This window comes from Rhineura floridana, chromosome 1 (genome assembly GCF_030035675.1).
Source record: "Rhineura floridana isolate rRhiFlo1 chromosome 1, rRhiFlo1.hap2, whole genome shotgun sequence".
Classification (NCBI taxonomy): domain Eukaryota; kingdom Metazoa; phylum Chordata; class Lepidosauria; order Squamata; family Rhineuridae; genus Rhineura; species Rhineura floridana.
In genome coordinates, this window is record NC_084480.1 from 313051108 (window position 1) to 313074129 (window position 23022).

General features: G+C 41.3%; 1 protein-coding gene across 2 annotated transcripts; it reads right to left on the reverse strand.

Moving 5' to 3' along the window:
- Positions 1-12205: 12205 nt before the first annotated feature.
- On the reverse strand, positions 12206-21564 carry LOC133376226 (proto-oncogene Mas-like). Of its 2 annotated transcripts, XM_061607913.1 has the most exons (3): positions 21483-21564; positions 15238-15400; positions 12206-13347 (listed from the first exon to the last, which is right to left on the reverse strand). In XM_061607913.1, the coding sequence occupies exon 3, from the start codon at positions 13317-13319 to the stop codon at positions 12399-12401; it is 921 nt and encodes a 306-aa protein (XP_061463897.1). In that variant the 5' UTR covers positions 13320-13347; positions 15238-15400; positions 21483-21564; the 3' UTR covers positions 12206-12398. The 2 variants fall into 2 exon arrangements, with proteins under 2 accessions (XP_061463897.1, XP_061463906.1); XM_061607922.1 differs by lacking the exon at positions 15238-15400 and having other exon boundaries at positions 21483-21559.
- Between the last annotated feature and the right edge of the window lie 1458 nt (positions 21565-23022).

The window sequence follows — 23022 nt, forward strand, 5'->3', positions numbered from 1 at the left end:
GGTGAGCGCCTTCCCTGCTCAGATGGTGGATGTTCACCCTGTTCTGGATGGGGTTACATTCCCCCCGAAAGAACAGGTACGTAGTTTGGGGGTTCTTTTCGACTCTTCCTTGTCTCCCGAGGCCCAAGTGGCCTCGGTGGCACGGAATGCATTTTACCATCTTCGTCTGGTAGCGCAACTACGCCCCTATCTGGACAGGGATGACCTCGCCTCCGTTGTTCATGCTCTGGTAACTTCAAGATTAGATTACTGTAATGTGCTCTACGTAGGGCTGCCCTTGAAGACAGTTCGGAGGCTTCAGCTGGTGCAGAACGCAGCTGCCAGACTATTGACGATCTTCGCATATAACACCTATTCTGGCGCGTCTGCACTGGCTTCCTATTTGCTTCCGGGTGAGATTCAAGGTGCTGGTTTTGACCTATAAAGCCTTACACGGTGTGGGACCTCAATACCTTGTGGAACGCCTCTCTCGCTACGAACCTACCCGTTCACTTCGTTCAGAATCTAAGGCCCTCCTCCAGGTACCAACCCATCGGGAAGCCCGGAGGGTGGTCACCAGATCTAGGGGCTTTTCTGTGGTGGCCCCTGAGTTGTGGAACAGCCTCCCCGCAGAGGTACGCCTGGCGCCTACACTTTTATCTTTTCGGCGCCAGGTAAAGACCTTTTTATGCTCCCAGGCATTTTAATCTTTTAATCTTCTTAACCTTTCTAATCTTTTAATCTGTATTTTATTTAATTTGTGCTGTATTTCATTTTTGTCGTTTTTGTTGTTGTTTGTTTGTATATGTTTTTGTGGTCTTTTATTATGATATATTGTATTTTACCTTGTTTGTTCACCGCCCTGAGAGCTATTTTTGCTAAGGGCGGTATATAAATCAAAATAATAAATAATAAATAAATAAATTAGGAAAGGTATTGAAAATAAAACAGCCGATATCATAATGCCGTTGTATAAATCTATGGTGTGGCCGCATTTGGAATACTGTGTACAGTTCTGGTCACCTCATCTCAAAAAGAATATTATAGAGTTGGAAAAGGTTCAGAAGAGGGCAACCAGAATGATCAAGGGGATGGAGCGACTCCCTCATGAGGAAAGGTTGCAGCATTTGGGGCTTTTTAGTTTAGAGAAAAGGCAGGTCAGAGGAGACATGATAGAAGTGTATAAAATTATGCATGGCATTGAGAAAGTGGATAGAGAAAAGTTTTTCTCCCTCTCATAATACTAGAACTCGTGGACATTCAAAGAAGCTGAATGTTGGAAGATTCAGGACAGACAAAAGGAAGTACTTCTTTCCTCAGCACATAGTTAAACTATGGAATTTGCTCCCACAAGATGCAGTAATGGCCACCAGCTTGGATGGCTTTAAAAGAAGATTAGACAAATTCATGGAAGACAGAGCTATCAATGGCTACTAGCCATGATGGCTGTGCTGCCACCCAAGTCAGAGGCAGCATGCTTCTGAAAACCAGTTGCCGGAAGCCTCAGGAGGGGAGAGTGTTCTTGCACTCAGGTCCTGCTTGCGGGCTTCCCCCAGGCACCTGGTTGGCCACTGTGAGAACAAGATGCTGGACTAGATGGGTCACTGGCCTGATCCAACAGGCTCTTCTTATGTTCTTATGAGCTCTCACATGTTTGTGAGCCCTGATCCTGACATGCAGTATTGATAGGGTTGCCATATTGCCCGGTTAGCCGGGTTTTACCTGGATTCTTTCTGTGCCACCCAGCGCCCGGTTAGCCCCTTAGGTGGCCTGGATTCTCAGCTTTAATTTTAAAAACAATTAAGTTTCTAGGTGGTCCGGTTCTCGAGATATACATAAAAAAAGTCAGCCACCCCCGACTGTTAAATCTTTTTTAAAAAACAAATCTAGCACTTCGTAGCTTTAATCTCGCCCATTCAGGATTGCAACCAATCAGTGTGAAGCCAGTTTGGTTGACCTGAGGCAGTGTCATTGCAATGCCAGAAAATGGTGGTCCCCCCCCCTTTATTTGAAAATCTCATAAACTGAGATTTCCCAATACTTGCTTTTGTGGGGGTAAAAGCATACTAATCCCATATGCCCAGAGTAAATCCCACTGAATTCAATACGACTTACTTTTGAGTAGACATGGTTATGAATGTGCTGTAAATTAATGGGAGATTTGAGTGAATGTAAAAAAGAATTGTGTTTGTGTTCTAACCTTTTCTGGCCCTATCCAGTCCTATTTTCAAGCAAGTAGGCAGGTATTACAGTTTTTATTCTGTAGGAAACTAATACTGATCTTTTTAAAACTAATACTGATTTTTCTGCAATGACCAACTGATTTAACAGTTGTATTTATACATCTGCAGTGTGTGTGTGTGTGTGTGTGTGTGTGTGTGTGTGTGTGTGTGTGTGTGTGTGTGTGTGTGTGTGTGTGTGTGTGTGTGTGTGTGTGTGTGTGGAGTCTTTCCAACAACCCTGTGAGGTAGGGTTGGGAAACCAAGGCAACTCACAATAAGAAATAAATCCCTTTAAAATCCAATAACCACAAAGCAAGAATAAACAGTTGGAAAACAGCCTAAAGAGGCATGATTCTGAATTTTGGGTTGGGTGAATGAAGTTTATTTATTTATTATTTGATTTATATCCCGCCCTTCCTCCGCCCAGGGCGGCAAACAAAAGCACTAAAAGCACTTTAAAACATCATAAGGACAGACTTTAAAATATATTAAAACATCTTTGACAATATTTTTAAAAAGCTTTAAAAAAACATCTTTTTTTAAAAAAAGAAAAGGCTTAAAAACATATTAAAAAGCAATTCCAACACAGACTCAGACTAGGATAAGGTCTCAGCTTAAAAGGACAAGTTGAAAGAACAAGTTTCTTATCACTTGAGGCTCTAGTTCTCTGCACACTTCCCAGTTTGAGTAAGCCCCATTGAATACATTGGGACTTGCTTCTGAGTAAACAAACATTGGATTGCACTATAAATATATTTACAGATTCTGTAATTCATAAACATATTTGATAGTCATGTTTATGTAAATATTTCTTCATACTGTGTCCCAATAAGTATTTGATTTCACACTATGGTTGTAGATGATTTTTTCCTCTACATTTTAAGTGTGCCCTTCTTCCTGGGGGTGGTCATGGTTCTCCATTGTTTTCATCCTGAGGGGAGGATAGGCTGAGAGATGGTGAGTAGCACATTTAAGATCTCTTCACCCCCCCTTTTTATTTGTATTTATTTTATATTTCTCCAATATCTTCCCTGGCTGTTTTTATGTATTTTAAATATTTTTAGATTAAATAAATAGGAAATCATAATTGTGAACCTCCCTAAAAGCAATTTACCTATCCTTATGTTTTGGCAAAGTGATGGTGTGAGGGCATGCTGGTAGAACAAGAGACCATGTTTGAAGCATGTTATAAGGTGTTTGACTACTTTGTCACACAATACTTTTTGAGACCTGTAGATTCATGTTGGAAAGAACATGTGCACGTATTGAACAGTGGCTTGGGTGCTGTTTTTTCAGTCTACGCTGCATGCGTAGGGAAGGTGATATATCATCTGGCAGCTAGCTTCATAACATGAGAATGAAAAACATTTGGATCACCATTCACTTGTTTACTTTTCTCACTATTGACACCACTTCATATATTACTTTTTCATACACAGAAATTTAATCTTTGTATAGGAAAAAGTATTTTCTATATAGGAAAAAGTATTTTGTAAAATATGAAGGACAGTGGCTGCCCAGTCAGTATAACCACTGTACAAGATCTACTCAGCCACTGTAATTACATTTTTGTTTTGAGTGCCCTGTTGTCTGGGTCTTGGTTCAGGTGTGTATCCAACTTTGATGTGCTTATGGAAGGGGTGTGCAAGTAGTGCCCCCCCAAGTGTGGAGGCTTGGACAAACATTGTGTTATGGAAAACCAAAGTCTGTGTGAAAGTACATATTTGGGAATGCTGTCAGTGTGATCCTAAGCACAATTAATAAATAATTTCATGTCGAACTTGCACGTCACAAAATATTTTACTGCCATGTCCATAAGCACCAGGAGTGTAGTCGCCCAGGGGTCTTAGTCCCTCTGCTTTTTTGGGAGCAGGGTCCCTATGTCTCCAAGCATCCTACAATCAGCATGAAAAGGGAGTGTGTTGGTCACTGAGAAGAGTCTTCTAATATGCTTCCTTGCCTTTCCTGCTGATTGGAGCCAATCAGAGTGAAAGTTGGTGAGTCAGCCACTGAGAAGACTCTTCTCAGTTGCTAACGCTCTCCACTTACATGCTGATTGGCTCCTACAGATGTTCGTTGTTGTGAGAGAATGCATTAACAAAGATCTCATTCTTAATCCAGGAGCCAAAAATGGTGTATGTGGCGGCAACTATCATGAAGGGACTCTGCACTTCTGAATTTTCTGCTAAACAACTGATAAATACCTATGTAATTTTGTGTCTGGAGGCTTATTATTAAGAATCACTTTCCATAATTGTAAGGAGGTATGTCCACACACATGCATCCCAGGCACCTAAATGAGGGGTGAGAGCAGCATAGGGACATAAGCTGATGTCTTATACCAGGGGTTCCCAAACTTTTCTTCAACATAGACCACTTGAAAATTGCTGAGGGTCTGAAAGTATCTGAAAATTTACTATGGGGATATGCAAGATAATTAACTCCCATTAGTGATAAGAGCAAGAATTTATAATTATTATTTTAATTAAAACAAGAGGCTTATCAGTACTTTGAAGAGATTGTTGTTGTTATGTGCCTCAAGTCGACTATGACTTATGGCGACCCTATGAATCAACGACCTCCAAGAGCATCTGTCATGTACCACCCTGTTCAGTTCTTGTAAGTTCAGGTCTGTGGCTTCCTTTATGGAATAAATCAATCTCTTCTTTGGTCTTCCTCTTTTTCTACTCTCTTCTGTTTTTCCCAGCATTATTGTCTTTTCTAGTGAATCCTGTCTTCTCATGATGTGTCCAAAGTATGATAACCTCAGTTTCATCATTTTAGCTTCTAGTGATAGTTCTGGTTTAATTTGTTCTAACACCCAATTATTTGTCTTTTTTGCAGTCCATGGTATGCGCAAAGCTCTCCTCCAGCACCACATTTCAAATGAGTTGATTTTTCTCTTATTCACCTTTTTCACTGTCCGACTTTCATATCCAGGACTGGGTCTTTCATGATGGCTGGTGGGGGGGGGAGCAGGAGAGTAGTCAATAAGATAGATATGCTGGCATTGGTAATCTAATTAGCAAGATATGTGTGGGGTTGTTGCACACTTTCAGGCCCAGTTTTATTTTGAGTAGGGAGATGGAACCTGTGTAGATGTGGTTGAGAAATTTTAAGTTAAGCAAAGCTCTGCTTTTATAAAACCTCAGAAACATACAGATACTTTGAATGTCTGAGTGCCTGCACCAGTGGAATACTGGAGGAAGTTGTAAAACTTGCTGCTACAGTATTTAGAACTGAGCATGTGGTGTGAAAGACTCCTTTTTCTAACATTTTGGCTTCTTGTTTTTCTCCACCCACCACATCTCTGAAATATATCGTATATGTAATGGTTAACCGTACTGCTGCCCTGACTTACTTTATGTTTGTTGCTATTTTGTTTTTATCGTGTTTTTATATTGATTGTGTATTTGTATTGTTTTTATTATATTTGTAAGCTGTGCTGAGCTCTGCTTTCAACAACAGAAGGGCAGGATATAAATCCTCTTAATCAATCAATAAATATTCCATAGTGTTGGAAACTAGAGTCTAGGCATTTAGGGCTGAAAATGTAATTTAAAAAAAAAAGATTTCTCACATCTTTCCCCAGTTTTTGGTGGTAATTTCTAGGCACAAAAACAAAACAACTGGACAATCCAAATATTAATATGCAAATATTTGCATAATATGTAAATAATATGCAAATATTTACATAATATGTAAATATTTGCATAATATGTAAATAATATGCAAATATTTGCATAATATGTAAATAATATGTAAATATTTGCATAATATGTAAATAATATGCAAATATTTGCATAATATGCAAATTAGCCTGCCCGGATTTGTGGAAATGGAATATGGCAACCCTAAGTATTTAGCCCTTCCGTACTAGGCCCCACAAAAGGCCAAGCACAGTAGCAACTTAGGCCTTCCTTCAGAACTCCCCAATGAGAAGCACATGCTTGGGCCCACACACAGCCTGAACTCAGGCCGCCCTTTCCCTAAAGCACCCCACAGATGAAAAACTATGTGATGGGGCCCGCTTACAGGCCTGACTGAGGCTGCTGTGGCCTCCTCACAAACACATGCATGTGGGGGGCATAAGTGACCAGGATCTGCTTACAGGCCCAGGACCCCAAAGCCCCACTGCTGTCTGCACACACCCCGCCACTGGCCCCCACAATCCTCCTGCCCCAATATCCTCCCAGACTTACTGAAATGTGGGAGTGCAAGGGGGTGCTTTTTAGCCTTGGACGGGGGAGCGGTGTTCTGCTGAATGCCTTCTTCACCATCTCCTATGTGTTTCATTCAGAACCCCACTATCACCTACACAATGGTTATTTAGGTACCTGTCTGAACAGCAGTGCTAATCCTTTGGTCTACTTCCTGCCTGGGAGACCAAAGAGAGGCAGACCCACAAAGAACACCATTTGGGTTGGTCTTTCACAGTCCAATCCACTTCCTGTGTAGCTTGGAAGAATTTGGTAACGTGCCTCTGAGCATATGGTGAGTGGTGGCAGCACCTGCAATCAGCCCAAGTAATAGAAAGAAGACATGTGCTGTGCTGATCTTGTTTTAGCAGGGAGGAAGCAACATTAAGACAGTTGATATAGTTCAGATGGTCACTTTGAATATGTCTAATTTACTTTGCAATTTTAGTGAAGTTTCCTATAGGAAACCATTTCCTTTTGTTTCTATTTCTGTGAATATGTGAAGTATAGCAACACTTTGCAAAATTTACACTAAAAAAACTCCAAATATAATTGTGGAATAATGGCACTGACTTCTGCAGAATTATACAGCCACAAGAGTGGCTGTACATTATAGTCAGCGTGGATTTTTCACATTCCGCAATGTTAAATTGAAAATACCCCCATGCCATTCTGATGCTTCCCATAAGCTCATTTCAAAATAAAACCTTACCAAACTTACAGTCCTGAACTCAGAAAAGCTTGCTTAACAACCCTGTCAATTTTCATGGCAATACACAAAAACAGTCAGAGAGAATAGAGTTCAAAGTCTAAAAAGAGAGAGAGAGAAACTAAGCTGTTTTGGACTTTTTTCTCTGAGAGTTCTCATAATCTGTTGAAATTCATTAAAAATCAGCCATGTTCACAGAGTACCTGTAATCCTAATACTGACCTTGCCCCATACTCTGAACTTCATCTTCTGTACTTTAAAAGTTAAAAAAAAAAATGCCTGACTGATTTTTAATTTAAGATATTTTGGCTTGAAGCCAATGATAACGCAGAGCATGCTCAGTAAGAACCAACTGTCAGTGTTGTAAAGGCCTCACAGCTGCTGGGCTTGGCTAATCAGTGGGCTTGATTTCGTGTGAGACAGTCATGGCTTCCCTCCAAGAATCCTGAGAAGTGTAGTTTGTGAAGGGTGCTGAGAGGAGACTGCTATTCCGCTGACAGAGTGGTTTAACAGTCAGCCACTCTGATTGAAGGTCTGTGAGAGGAACAAGGCATCTCCTAGCAACTCTCAGGACCCTTCACTAACTACACTTCCCAAGATTCTTTGAGAGAAGCCATGATTGGCTTTGAGCTATGGCTTTGAGAGAACCTATGATAAATTGTTTTAAATTGTGTTGTAAATTGTTTTTAAAAGATGTCTTTTTAAATTTGTATATTTGTTTTTAATGTTTTTAGTTATTGTAAACAGCCCAGAGAGCTTTGGCTATGGGGCGGTATATAAATACAATAAATAATCATTGTCCAAAGTGTAATAGAGGCCTGGTGTAGATGTGGCCAGGGACAGCTTTGTTTTAAATTTGGGTGGAAGGTAGGGTTGCCAGGTTCAGTGCCTGAGACTGATCCTGTATCTTTATGAGAAGAGAAAGTCAGCCAAGTGCAGGTGTTCTTGCAACATTGTAATGGGAAAAACCACAAGGTGGAATTCTCTCTTCCCCCTGCAGAAAAGATACAGAAGACCTCTTGGTTGCCAAGCCCAGTCTCATAGATTAGTAGAGTTGGAAGGGGCCTATAAGGTCATGAAGTCCAACCCCCTGGTCAAGAGGTATTCTGTATCTTTAAAAGTTGTGCAGGGGGAAGGGAGAATTCCACCTTGTGGTTTTTCCCATTACGGTGGCAACCCTAGTGGGAGGCTATATGTGCCTTCTGTAGAATAAAAAGGTGGGGGAAATGCTGAAAAGCAATGATACTGTTCACAATGTTTTCCTTTTGGAAAGGAAAGGGGCTTCCCTTCTGCCCAGTGCCCACCCACCCAATCTCCTTCTCTCCCTCCTCCCTCCTCCCTCCCTGCCCCTCCCCCAAGTCAGTGTTGGACTACGACTTGGAAGACCAGGGTTCAAATCTCCACACAGCCATGAAGCTCACTGGGTGACCTTGGGCCAGTCACTGCCTCTCAGTTTCAGAGGAAGGTAATGGCAAAACCACATCTGAATACCATTTACCATGAAAACTATATTCAAAGACTCGTCATAAGTCCGGTCGACTTGAAGGCAGTCCATTTCCATTTTCAAACATGATTGCACAGAAATAAATCCCACTGAACTCAAAAAGTATTCAAATGACCAAACCCACCCTCCCTTCTCTTCCCTCCTATCCCCTCCCCCTTGCCCCTTCCCTCCCCCCTTGCCCCTTCCCTCCCCCTTCCTTTGCCCCTACCTCCCTTCCCCTCCAGTCCCTTTCCCATCCCCTTCTTCCCCTTCCCCTTGTCCCCCTCCCCTTCCTCCTCCCCATGGTCAGTTTTACCTATCTTAAGCATGATTACACAGAGGTTTATGCCATTGAACTCTATAAGCATGCAAATGATCAAACCTGCTCTCGCCTCCCCCTTCCTTTGCCCCCCTCCAATATGATCCTTCCCCTACCCCTACCCCTACCCCATGGTCAGTTTTACCTATCCTAATCATGATTGCATAGGAGTATATCTGATTGAACTAAAAAATCATGCAAATGATCAAACTTGCCTCTCCCCTCCTTTCCCTTTCCTCTCCCTTCCTCCCCCCTCCCCTCTTCCCTCTTCCTTCTTCCTCCTCCCCTGCCCACTTCAGCCTTTCCCCCCAGTCAGTTTTACCTATCCTAAGCATGATTGCATGAGAGTATATCTCACTGAACTCAATAAACATGCAAATGATCACATCTGTCCTTCTCCCCTCTCCCTCCTCCCTGCTCCCATCCCAGTCCTCCCCTCTGCCTTTCCAACCCCCTCCTCCTCCCTTCCCCATCCCCTGTGGTCAGTTTCACCTATCCTAAGCATGATTGCCGTGTGTGTGTGTGTGTGTGTGTGTGTGTGTGTGTGTGTGAATCCCACTGAACTCAATAAGCATGCAAATGATCAATCCATTCTCAGCAAACTTGCACAGGATCCCATTTCTTACCTCCCGGATTAAAAAGCAGGGAAATTCACTAATAGGCAAAAAACCTTGTGGTATAAGAATGTACCTATAGCCAACATATATTTCTATCAAACTGTAAAAAGCAGGGAAATTGGGCAGCTATAGTGAATGCACCAGGGGAGCAGGAGACCTGAACTTCTCTCTGAGATATTGGACTGCCCTACAAAGTTGTCAAAATGCAAACCCACAAAAGGCAGACCCACAAAGAACACCATTTGGGTTGGTCTTTCACAGTCCAATCCACTTGCTGTGTAGCTTGGAAGAATTTGGTAACATGTGCCTCTGAGCATATGGTGAGTGGTGGCAACACCTGCAATCAGCCCAAATAATAGAAAGAAGACATGTGCTGATCTTGTTTTAGCAGGGAGGAAGCAACATTAAGACAGTTGATATTGTTCAGATGGTTACTTTAAATATGTCTGATTTACTTTGCAATTTTAGTGAAGTTTCCTATAGGAAATCATTTTCTTTTGCTTTTATTTCTGTGAATATGTGAAGTACAGCAACACTTTGCAAAATTTACACTAAAAAAACTCCAAACATAATTGTGGGATAATGGCACTGACTTCTGCAGAATAGTCTCCAGTGGACCTCAGAAGTGTCTCAATTTGCACAAGATAAAACAGTGGGAGGTGAAATATATTCTAGCAAAATTCTAGGTGTGTTCTATGTTTTTAATTGACTGTGCCCACCTTGCCTTAAATCAAGTGGTTTAAACATAGCAGGCTGAAAACATGCATCCTCTTTTTTCCAACAGCTAGAGTCATTGCTGAAGTAGCAACATATTGTAATCAGTCTGATTTTACATCAAACTGCAGTTTCAGATTCAACTGTTAATGCACCAAAAATAGAAATAGAACATAACCTCCAATTTGAAACACAAAAGGCTGTCTTCACCATCATATGACATTGACCAATAAAAAATACTTTGAAATTAATAAAAATAAATTTGACACAGATTTCTAGGATGAATAATGAGGGAAATAAAATTTTCTAATTTAGATTCTCTGTAGAAACATGAGTAACAAAGGAAAGAAGCAAAGTAAGAAGAACAGCAAGAAACATACAAAAGTATAATTCTCCATCTTTGGAGATGGCAGGTATTGCCACCACTCACAATATGCTCAGAGGCACATGTTACCAAATTCTTCCACCGCAAGGTTTTTTGCCTATTAGTAAAGCAACCATAAGGTAGGTTGTAAGCGGCAATGAGGGAATTAGAATAAAGTGGGAGAGGAGAGGGAAATGACGCTGCCTAAGTAACTGAAGATTAATGCTATAAGTAACTAAGACACAGACAAGAGACAATAATGTTCCCGCTTTAAAGTGGGGACAGCTTTTCCCTCATCTTTTCCTTTGGCTCAGGAGTCACACCTAGTAGCAGCGTACATGCCTAGGAGGCTGGAGGGAGGTTTCCCAACCAGAATTAGTTGATTTCCTCCCCTGCCCATATTTTATAATTTGGTTAATTGGACATGATGTCTTTCAGATTTGGAATGTATTATATTTGAATAAATATAGCATCCAGACCAGCTGTTATGTCTCCTGGGTCTTCTTTGCATGTGTGGGGGCAAATACACACACACACACACACAGGAAGGGATTGGGACTGATATATAATGAAGAAGGGTTTGGCATCCCACTTCCCCTCAGTATTCGGATGAAGTGGTTGCACAGCCCTACTATGTATGATTACACAAATCCTTCTCTGATATTGATTTTATTATCAAGGTATCATATTATCTCTTTGTGTGTGTGTGTATGGGTGTGTGTTTGTGAAAATCCTTTCCTTCTTTCTAAGATTGGGTAGCCAAAATTATTACTATTATTATTTATTGCATTTGTATACCACCCCCCGAAGCTCTCTGAGTGGTTTACAACAATAAGAAACATTAAAAACAGATATACAAATTTTAAAAACACATTTTAAAAAGCAATTTAAAAACACATGCTAAAATGCCTGGGAGAAGAGGAAAGTCTTGACCTGGCGCCAAAAAGATAACAATGTTGGCGCCAGGCACACTTCTTCAGGGAGATCATTCCATAACTTGGGGGCCACCACTGAGAAGGTCCTTCTTGCCATCCTACGAGCTTCCCTAGGAGTAGGCACCCTTTGATGTTGAGCGTAGCGTACAGGTGGGTTCGTGTCGGGAGAGGCGTTCCAGCAGGTATTGTGGTCCCAAGTGGTGTAAGGCTTAATAGGTTAAAACCAGCACCTTGAATTGAGCTCGGAAACATACAGGCAGCCAATTTAAGCAGGCCAGAATCGGTTTTAGTTCTGCAAAAAATCTAATTTTTTTACATAGTTTACATAGTTTAATCATTTGTTACAAAGTCTAATAATTTTCCCCACCCACTTCACAGCCTGTTAAAGTAGCATTATGTTTTATATCAGTTTTTAAAACATTTATTTATTTATTTCATTTGTATACTGAGCCATAGCCGAAGCTCTCTGATTTACAACAATTAAATATACAAATTAAATATACAAATTAAAAAACACATTTTTAAAAAAAAGGAATTTAAAAACATTGTTTATTCTTTCAACCAAGGTGGCCTATCATGATACCACTGAAATAACCAAAACCAAAAATAACCATAGTAAAAGCATTTGAAATGACCACATAGGAAGAATATATTGGATCAATCACCAAGAACTAAAAGCAGCTCTCAAAGGCAGTTAAAAAAAGAAAGTGAGGTTCCATCTCTGTACCTCCCTAAGCTTATAGAATCTATAGTACGCCTCTTCTTAGCATAAAGAGCCAAAAGGAAAATAAGGTTTCTGAGTTTTTGTTTTTTTGAAGGCATCATATCTGGGTTCCAGCCTGGAGTTCCAGCTCCTCTCAGCAATCTTTCTCCTCCTTGAAAAGTCTCTGCAGGATGACCTTCATGCTCTCCCTAGATCGAGTATTCTTCTTTCTCCCAACCAGGAAATTAATTAGCTGGTTGACACTGCTGTTTAAACAGCTGCATACGAAACCAACATTAAGAAAAAATGAATCTCTGCCGAATAAATACATGAAATTGAATGGGAGAGCGAAGAAGAGGAGTGCAAGCAGAATGGCTCTTAAAACCTTTCCCTGCCTTCTCTGTTGTGATCTAAAGCAAACTTTGATGAACAGGACTAGAGTGGAGATAGTCATGAGGGGGAAGCAAACCCCGCCAGTAATCAGAAACTGAAACACTACAATATCTGCAATGCGCATAATTTCAAGAGTGAAATAAATTAGACAGAGCAGGAAACAAAAGATCCATATTATGGCACACACAACGGTGGACAAACCTGATGGGCGGTGGCATTGATGCCAAATTGGGAAGAGGACAGAAACACACCTGTCAATGCTGATGGCTGTCAACAGATATTGACCAGTGAAGTACATGAAGAAAAAAACATGGAGACAGAACAGCCCTAACCAATAAACAGAATGAGAAAAATGCACAGATTCACATATTATTATTCTCAAAAGAATTGTAAATATGAGGACCCCAAGGTCAGAGACAGCCAAATTCAGGATGAAGGTGAAAGGATTCCTTTTCATGCGAAATCCAAGAAACCAGATGACAGTTCCATTCCCCATAAGTCCAAAAAGGCTAATAACTGAAATAAAGGCAGTGAAAATAACTCCTATATCATTTAAATAAAAACAAAAATAGATTGTATTTGGGAAGCCAGTTTCATTGTGTGTTTCATAGTCTTCCCCTGCAGCATCCAAAGAAAACAGCAATTCCAGGGTAGAATTGCTCATCACGGTCCGTCTCTGCATTTCAGCTACTTCTGATTGGATCCTCCTCCTAAGAGATATGAGGGAAAGGTAGAGTCACTTCCCGCTGTAAAGCTCAACTGTATTACAATGATGCTAAAGGAAATTCTAAACGCACAATTACAAACGATTCCAAGAAGGAGAAAAGGGGGGAAACAGCAGAAGAAGCCAATGTGGCTGCACAAAAAGCTTAGAGATGACCTGAAAACAAAAATGACACATACAGGAAGTGGAAGGAAGGCCAGGCCACAAAGGAAGAGTACAGACAGGTAGCATGGAATTGCAGGGATGGCGTCAGGAAGGATAAAGCTGAGAATGAGCAGACGTTACCAAGGGATGCTAAAAAAAAAAAAAAACTATCTTTCTTCAGGTACATCCATAGTAAAAGGCAGAGAAAAGATAAGGTGGTACAGCTACTCAATGGGGATGCAAAATGCTAACAGATGTCAAAGAAAAGGCAGAAGTGCTCAATTCCTTCCTTGGCTTTGTTTTTCCCAAAATAGTGCCTATGATCCTTCTGGCAAATGTGAAGTTGAGGGGGCAGGACTGCTGCTGAAGGTTGATAGACAAATAGTCAAGGAATATCTAATTACTTTGAATGAGTTCAAATCTCCAGGATCCAATGAACTGCATCCTAGAAGGAACTGGCTGAAGAACTCTTGGCACCACTGTCTATTATATTTGTGAAATCATGGAGGATGGCTGACGTGCCGGATGAGTGGAGGAGGGCTAATGTTCTTATCTTCAAAAAGGGGGGAAATGAGGAACCTGGGACCTACTGACCAGTGAGCCTGACATTAATCCTTGGGAAAATTCTGGAGCAGATTATAAAGGGGTCAATTTGTAAACACCTTGAAAACAATGCAGTGATTACTAGGAGCCAACATGGATATATCAAGAACAAATCCTGCCAGTTGAATCTGATCTCATTTTTGGATTGGGTCACCTCCCTGGTAGACTGTGGGAATCCTGTGGACATCATATATTTTGACATCAGCAAAGCTTTTGACAAAGCGCCCCATGATATTCTGATTAGCAAGCTAGCTAACTGTGGGCTGGATGGAACAACTATCTGGCGGATCCACCGTTGACTACAGAATCGTACTCAAAGACTGCTTATCAATGATTCCTTCTCAGACTGGAGAGATGTAACAAGTAGGGTACCATAGGGGTCGGTCCTGGGCCCAATGCTCTTCAACATTTCTATTAATAACTTGGATGAGGAGGTGCAGGGAATGCTTATCAAATTTGCAGATGATACAAAATTGGGAAGGATAGCTAATACCATGGAGGACAGAAACAAAATTCAAATGATCTTGATAGGCTGGGCTGAAAACAACATGATCAATTTTAACATGGATAACTGCAAAGTGCTACACCTAGGAAAAAGAATCCAAATGCACACATGAGGGATACATTGCTCAGCAATACTGCATGCGAGAAGGATCTTGGAATTTTTGTTGATCACAAGCTGAATACAAGCTATGTGTACTGCAATACAATGTGGCTGCAGAAAAGGCAATCACTATTTTAGGCAGCATTAACAGAAGTATAGTTTCCAAATTGGGTGAACTATTGATTTCCCTCTATTTGGCACTGGTCAGGCCTCATCTTGAGTACTGTGTCCAGTTCTGTTCCCCACACTTTAAGAAGGATGCAGACAAATTGGAATGGGTTCAGAGGAGGGCAAAGAGGATGATCAGGGGACTGGAAACAAAGTCCTATGAGGAGAGACGAAAAGGACTGGGCATATTTAGCACTGAGAAGAGAAAACTAAGGGGAGATATGATAGCACTCTTCAAGTACTTGAAAGGCTGCCAGACAGAGGAGGACTGGGATCTCTCTTAAATCATCCCAGGTGCAGGATATGAAATAATGGGCTCAAGTTACAGGAAGCCAGAGTTTAACTGGAACCAATTACCTCGGCAGGTGGTGGGCTCTCCAACATGAAGATAAGAGGCCGATGGATAACCACCTGTTGAGTTTGCTTTATGTTGGATTCCTGCATTGAGCATGGGGTTCAGCTTGATGGCCTTTGAGGTCTTACAGTTGCCCAAAAGTACTAGCAAATGTGTTGTCAAAGCCTTGGGAAATCCAGAAGAGTTGTTAAGTACATTTTCTAGTGCTGAGAAGGTTGATCTACCAAGCCCTATAGAAATCTCTTCCTTCTCAGATGAAGCTCATCAACCGGCTAAAAGGGGGGAATTAACACAAGTTATACACCACTTGATTGTAAAAAAACTCCAAGCGGCTTACAAAAGACATTAAAATTAATGATAAAACAGTGAAAACAGTTTTTAAAAGTAATTAAAATGTTTTAAAAACAATTACATGGGTAACAGACTAAAAGATTAAAACATTTTAGAGTGCTTATTATTACGCTGGTGTTTCCTGGAAAGACAAAAGAACAGTGAAGTCATTCATCAGGTTTTCTAGTACTTGGACAAGAAGTAGCTCTCAACATTTGCCGGAAGGTTTCATGTTACAATCTCTGGATCCATATTGATAGGATCGCTGTATGGTCACGTGTGGATATAATGAGGTTTGAACTGGCAGTGGCTGGCTAGGAACAAGACCTTGGAGATACAGTGGATAGCTTGATGAAGAGGTCAACTTACCATGCAAAAGGAGAATCCTATCTTAGGGATCATTGGGAAAGAGACTGCAAACTAAAATGTCCATATCATGCCGTTAGCAAATCTATGTGTATCTAAGGTGAGACCACCATATGCAATACTGTATGTAATTCTAAAAAAGGACACTATAGAGAGTTATGGGGTTCAGAAAAGGCCAACTAACCTGGTTGATGGGTTGGAGAAAATCCCTTATGAGGAAAGGTTACAACATTCGGGGGTTTTTGTGTTCCAGTAGTGAGTTCTGGCAACTTAAGGTGACTTTATGTATATCAGTGAAATAGCTGCACACACTCCTGCCACAATCCAAACTATTTCTGAAACTTAGTGTACTTTCAAAGCACCTTGTGTTGCATCATTCTGGTTAGGGCTGCATAACTCCACCAGCAGCAGCAGCACTTTCACCTGACCTTTGAAGAGAAACCAAGGCTGCAATCCTATAAAACCTACTTGAGGGTAAGTCCCATTGAACTCTGCAGGGCTGTATAGGATTGCACTGCAAGCTGGAAGAAAATATGCAAGGACATTCAGCAGAAGAGGCAGAAGTTCTCTGAGAGCTGGGTGTTGTTATTGCATTATTTAGTATCGCTTTTATGAAGTGGCCTGATGGCAGACAATCTTTTCTTTTTTAAAAAAATGAACCCTCGGAACAGCTAAAGGTTTGGGAACATAGCTGTGTGATGACTTAGCCTTTTTACCAGCTTAGCATGACAGAAAGATGGTTTCCACGTGGGAAGTAATTCAATAACCAATTTGCAATCATGTATGGATATATTCACTAATAGGCAAAAAACCTTGCAGTTTAAGAGCATACCTATAGCCAACAGATATTTCTATCAAACTTTAAAAAGCAGGAAAATTGGGCAGCTATAGTGAATGCACCAGGGGAGCAGGAGACCTGAACTCCTCTGAGATATTGTACAAATTTGTCAAAATGAAAACACAATTTGGGTTGTTCTTTCACAGTCCAATCCACTTCATGTGTAGCTTGCAAGAAATTGGGAACACGTGCTTCTGAGCATTTGGTGAGTGCTGGCAACACCTGCCATCTCCAACGATGGAGAATTACATTTTTGTATGTTTGTTAGTGTTCTTCTTACTTTGCTTCTTTCCTGTGTTAGGACTGTTTCCACAGAGAATCAAACCTAGAAAATTTCTCATTATTCATTCTAGAAAATTTATCATTATTCATCCTAGAAATCTGTGTCAAATTTATTTTTTGTAATTTCAAAGCCTTTTTATTAGTCAGTGTCATATGTTATAGCCTTTTGTGTTTCAAATTGGAGGTTATGTTCTATTTCTATTTTGGGTGGATTAATAGTTGAATCTGAAACTGCGGTTTGATGTAAAATCAGAGTGATTATAATATGCTGCTACTTAGCCAATGACTTGCTGTTGGAAAAAACAAACTTGGCCTGCCTAAGATGCATGTGAGGAGATTCAGTGGGTGGGCACTGGGCAGAAGGGAAGCCCCTTTTATTTTCAAAATGAAAGTATTGTGAATATCATTGTTTTTCAGTGTTTCCCCCAGCTTTTTATTCTACAGCAGTCACATATAGTCTCCCACCCAAATTTAAACCAAAGCTGTCCCTGGCCACATCCACACCAGACCTTTATTTCATTTTAGACAGTCATGGCTTCCCCAAAGTATCCTGGGAAGTATAGTTAGTGAAGGGTGCTACAAGTTGCTAGGATATGCCCTGTTCCTCTCACAGAGCTTCAGTCAGAGTGCTTGACTGTTAAACCATCCTGTCCACTGGAGCTTTGTCAGGGGAATAGGAGTCTCCTAACTACTCTCAATACTCTTCACAAACTACACTTCCCAGTATTCTTTGGGGAAAGCCATGACTGTCTCAAATGGAATAAAGGTCTGGTGTGGTCGTGGCCCCCTGATTAGGCAAGCCAAGCAGCTGTGCATCTGGCTTTTAGAACACTGAGAGTTGGTTCTTACTGAGCATGCCTGGTCTTATCATTGAGTTCAATGCTAAATTTCTTAAATTAATTAAAAATCAGCCAGGCATTTTTTAAACCTTTTACACTGCAGAAGACAAAGTATTGGAGAGCATACATTATTCCAGGAGTACAATATTCAAGGAGAGATGCTGCAGTAATGGGGGTGAATTGCAATAAGGGACTCCTATCTGAAGGTGGCAGCAAAGAGGCTGAAGCAACAACTGGGGTGCCTTGCAATAAGGATCTCCAACAAGCAGAGGGCAGCAGAAACGCTCCTGTGGCTCTGCAGCTCCAAACCAATAGGAACGGCTAAGCTAGGTCTGAGGTACTAGGGTAACTCTAAGTTTTCCCCCTCAGATGTGATTTCAGGCAGTCGTGATTCAGCATACAACATGTATAGGAAAATCTAGCTATTCCGTATCTCAAGCATTCTGCAGGGAAATAATTCAGCTCTGCGATCTTCATTTCCCCTCACAAAGGGAAAAGTAGGTCCCTCCCTCTTCCTGACCAGATCTGTCACTTGTGAGAGATTATGTTTTGCTCAGGGGTCAGAACACACCTCTCTGGTTAATCAGTTTGCCAACATCATGTGGCAGGAAGGGGATGTTTTCCATTGGTTATCAAGATAGCCCATGACAAATGAAGGAGGAGATTGTTGCCTTCTAAGCCTTGATGTCCTAGAAAGATATTCTTGATAAAAGTAAGTTTGCAAACATTACGGAAGGAGGAACCAGGCCAAATGCTCTGTGCTGCCTGGACTCAGTGGACTATATGAGGGCCAATAAACTGAATATGAATCCTAGCAAGATGGAGATGCTATGGGTTGGTGGTTCCTGAGTTCAGATAATTGATCAGTTGCCTGTTTCAGATGGGGCCGTACTCCCTCTGAAAAGCAGGTCTGTAGTCTAGGGGTGCTCCTGGATTCATCTTTGTTGCTAGAGGCCCAGGTGACCTCAGTGGCTATGAGTGCCTTGTACCAGCTTCACCTGATAAAACAGCTGCAGCTATTTCTGGACTGGGATAACCTGACCACTGTTGTCCATGCACTGGTAACCTCCAGGCTGGATTACTGTAATGAGCCCTATGTGGGGCTGCCCTTGAGGTTGGTCTGGAGCAGAGCTTGGAAAAGTTACTTTTTTGAACTACAACTCCCATCAGCCCAATCCAGTGGCCATGCTGGCTGGGGCTGATGGGAGTTGTAGTTCAAAAAAGTAACTTTTCTAAGCTCTGGGGAGGCTGCAGCTGGCACAAAATGAGGTGGCAAGACTGCTCATAGGGGCAGGATATTGTCAGCATGTCACCCAGCTGCTGAAATAACTGCACTTGCTATCTATTAGCTACCGGGGTAATATAAAGATTCTGGTTTTGGAGTACAAAGCCCTTTACAGCTTGGGACCAGGATAGCTAAAAAAAAGTCTTACCAACTTTTAAAGATACAGAAGACCTCTTGGTTGCCAACCCCAGCCTTCCGGAGGTCTTCTGTATCTTTAAAAGTTGAGAGGGGGAAGGGAGAATTCTACCTTGTGGTTATTCCCACTACAGAGTTGCAAGAACACCTGCACTTGGCTGACTTTCTCTTCTCCTGAAGATACAGGATCAGTCTCAGGCCCTGAGCCTGGCAACCCTAGTTCTCTAGCTGCTTGCAAACTGACACCCACAAAGTGTGTTTGCTTGATGTTGGGAGAAAACAAGATTTTATTTAAAGAGGGGAAAATCAGGAGCACAATCCAGCCCTCAAACTACGCACCTTCAAAGCTGCAGTCCCTCACACATTTGTCTGGGAATAAGCCACTTTGAGCACAGAGGGATTTTTCTTGGAGTAAACATGCTGTATTGTTACAGCTGCAATCCTAAGTGCATTTACAACAGAGTAAGGTTCATTACATTCAGACTTACTTCTGAGTAAACACATGCAGGCATGCTTATGCTGCAGATAGTGCAACCCTTTACACACCTACTCAGAAGCAAGGAAGGCCCATTGACTTGCATGGGGCATACTCCCAGATTAAGTGTGCCTCTATAGGATTACAGCAGACCCTGGACTGTCTTACCTGACCTAAGTATGTGGGAGGCAATGGTGTGATGGGGAGGAGTGTGTGTGTGAAGAAATCCCAGGCACAGATGGAGACCCAGGACTCAACGGGGGGAGGACTGAGAAGAAACCCTCTCAGCCCTGGACTGTCCTCTCCCTTAGCGCAAGGCAGACAACTCACACATACAGAGACAATCTGCCATTTCTCCTCCTGTTTCTCTCTCCCATTCACAAAAAGAAATGCACATAAAATAAAATAAAATATCTTTGTTAAAGAAAGACTCAGCCGGATAGATGGAGGCAATAGACTTACTTGTTGGAATTGCTTTTTAATATGTTCTTAAACCTTCTTTTAAAAAAAAAAGTTTTTAATCTTAGATGATATTTTGAAAGCTTTCTTAAGAAACGTTTTCAAAGTTGTTTTGTTTTAATGTGTTTTAAAGTTTGTTTTTCTGTTGGTTTAAAGTTATTGATGCTTTTGTTTACCACCCTGGGCTCCTGCCGGGAGGAAGGGCAGGATATAAAGCAAATAATAAATAAATAAAATAAAATAAAATTACCTGCTGCATTTACGTTTGAATACAAAAACAAACAGACCAACTTCCTTGAAAAAATGTTAACAATAATGTTATTTTTCAGGGGAGGGGCGAAATCCAAACTGTAAAAACAGAAGATAACAGATTATGAATGTACACAAACTGTCACCATTTGTCACTTTGAAATGAGATCTGAACCAGCACCAACAACTGAATCCCATCTCTGATTCCAGGTCACACGAACGTTGATGTATGTCAGATCATCTGCTGAGTTCAGCACCCATTCTGTTGTGGTTGTTCATTGGCAGAGCAATCCTATATTGAGGAAGGCAGCAGAACTAAAGCTGGCATGAATTAAACTGGTTTAAAGTATCGCACATCCTAACTCCATTCAGGAACACTTGGGAGAGGAGAACACTGGCTGAGCCCCCAGAGCTTAACTTACACCTGGACTAGAGGTGACATGACTGAGCTGAATGAATGTAGGAGACAACATAAGTCCCCCTCCCCTCGGTCACTCCCCTGCCACACTCTTTTGGGAATATAATGCCATCTTAATTTACGCCAGTTTTGGCTGAGCCAGGCTGAGCTGTGTGAGATTGGGTTGAGCCAGCTGTACTGCAGCTGAGCTGGGATGAAGTATTTACACCAGCATTGCCCAGCTGAGCCAGGACCAAGCTGGCTCAGCTAGAGATCTGCCATATCCTAACTCTCCTCAGCCCATGCTATAGGATTGTGCCCTTTGTTTCTTTTTTTTATTTTAAAAAAACCCTTGGGCATATGCCGCATAACAACAGCAGCAGCAGCGACAAATCATAGAATCATAATCATATATCGTATACAAACAAAATGACTGGTTGCAGGCATGTTGCCAGTATACATTTCCATGGGACAATTCATGGGAGTATATTTTTTATGGGAACATCAAACTTTGGTCCTCTCCCACCGTCTGCAAAACACTTCCCCTCCTGCATTTGCAACAGAACAACATCAGCTTGAAACATTCACATACCTGTGAGAAACTATGGATCAGCAGTCTTTAGATACAGTAAGAGCTAGGCAGCAAGAAGTCCTTGAATATGCGCAAATCCCCCTCGGCTGTATTTCATCAGTTTTTTAACATCATGTGGCAAGAAGAAAGTTTTTCATTGGTTATCAAGATAGCCAGTAACAAAGTTAGGAAGAGATTCTTGTCTTCTAAGGCTCAAGAAAGGCTTTGCAAATGGCAGGGAAGGAGGAGGTTACTCTGTGACTATATCAGGAGAAATATTTTTATTGATTAGAATCATTCCTTGCCTTTATCTTTTCATGCTTAAGCTGTCTATCAGAGTCCTGAATGCACAAGAAACCCACAGATATACACACAAGACTGTAGAATTGAAAGAAGAATAATAAGAAAAATGATTCTTTAAGGCTTCTAGATGGCTGGATAGAGGTCCTTCCCTCTACTGTTGGTGATATCCTGGAGAAGCATCATAAGTGGGAACTAGAGGAAAGGGTGGGCATTATCTTTATTTGCTCCCGATATTTAGCCAGTCATTTTGCTTTTCCATGCACAGTAAGGGAAAAATTGTTCCATTCCTCTTGACCTTCTCAGGTACAACTCAGTTCATGTTTCTCTCTGGTTTTATGCTACACGATCTAGCTTGACCTTCCCCTCTAAACTGGTGCTCTAAACTGTCACAAAGTCTGCTGCCAGCACCATTCACTTCTCCCATTCCTCACACATTTGGATGCCCCTCCCCAATTGTATTCACTGGATTGCTATGGACATAGGAAAAGAAATATGTATCTGGGATAGGGATGGGTGAGAAATTTGATTCAATTTGTATTTGAAGCTGAATCTATCAAATATGCACTTTTCAAAACAATATGGGTACCAAAATACAGCCATACTTCAAAATTCACACTTATTCAAATTTTTGTGATGCAGTTCAACAACCAAACAATATGTACAGAAATTCATATATTATGGGAAAGTATTCATAAAAATGAATACGAGTGAAAATAACATGCAAAAAGGCATTATATTATGAACTGGCTTGCAAAAATGTGTACATTAGTCAAAACTGCCTACAAAGATTTTAGGATAAATTCACATTGAAGCGAGGAATTTTTTTTTACGTAATAGGAAATTGTTGCAGAAATGAAGAGAACCTTAGTTAAGACTGGAAAATGAGAAACTGAGAGAAGCAAAACAGACAGATCTTTTCACCTCTAATCTAATGTGTCCTATGCCCACTCCCTCCCCCCCCTCAAAATGAGAGAAAAGTCAAAAATGGGGAAAAAATTCCAACTAGCCAAATGGGTACTGATTTTGTTCAATAGTATGCTTTTTGAGGGGGGAGGGGCAGAGAAAAACCAGGAGAATCGTGGGCTTTAATTGCCCGGCCCCACTTGTGATACTTGTCTGGTGCCACTGGGCGAGACTTTCATTTATGCCCTTTCTGTGTGCACAAGGGAGTGAATGGAAGAGTGTTTGAGCTGCTCTGCCTTTAACATAAGGAGAGTCCTGCTGGATCAGACCGAAGGTTCATCGAGTTCAGAATTCT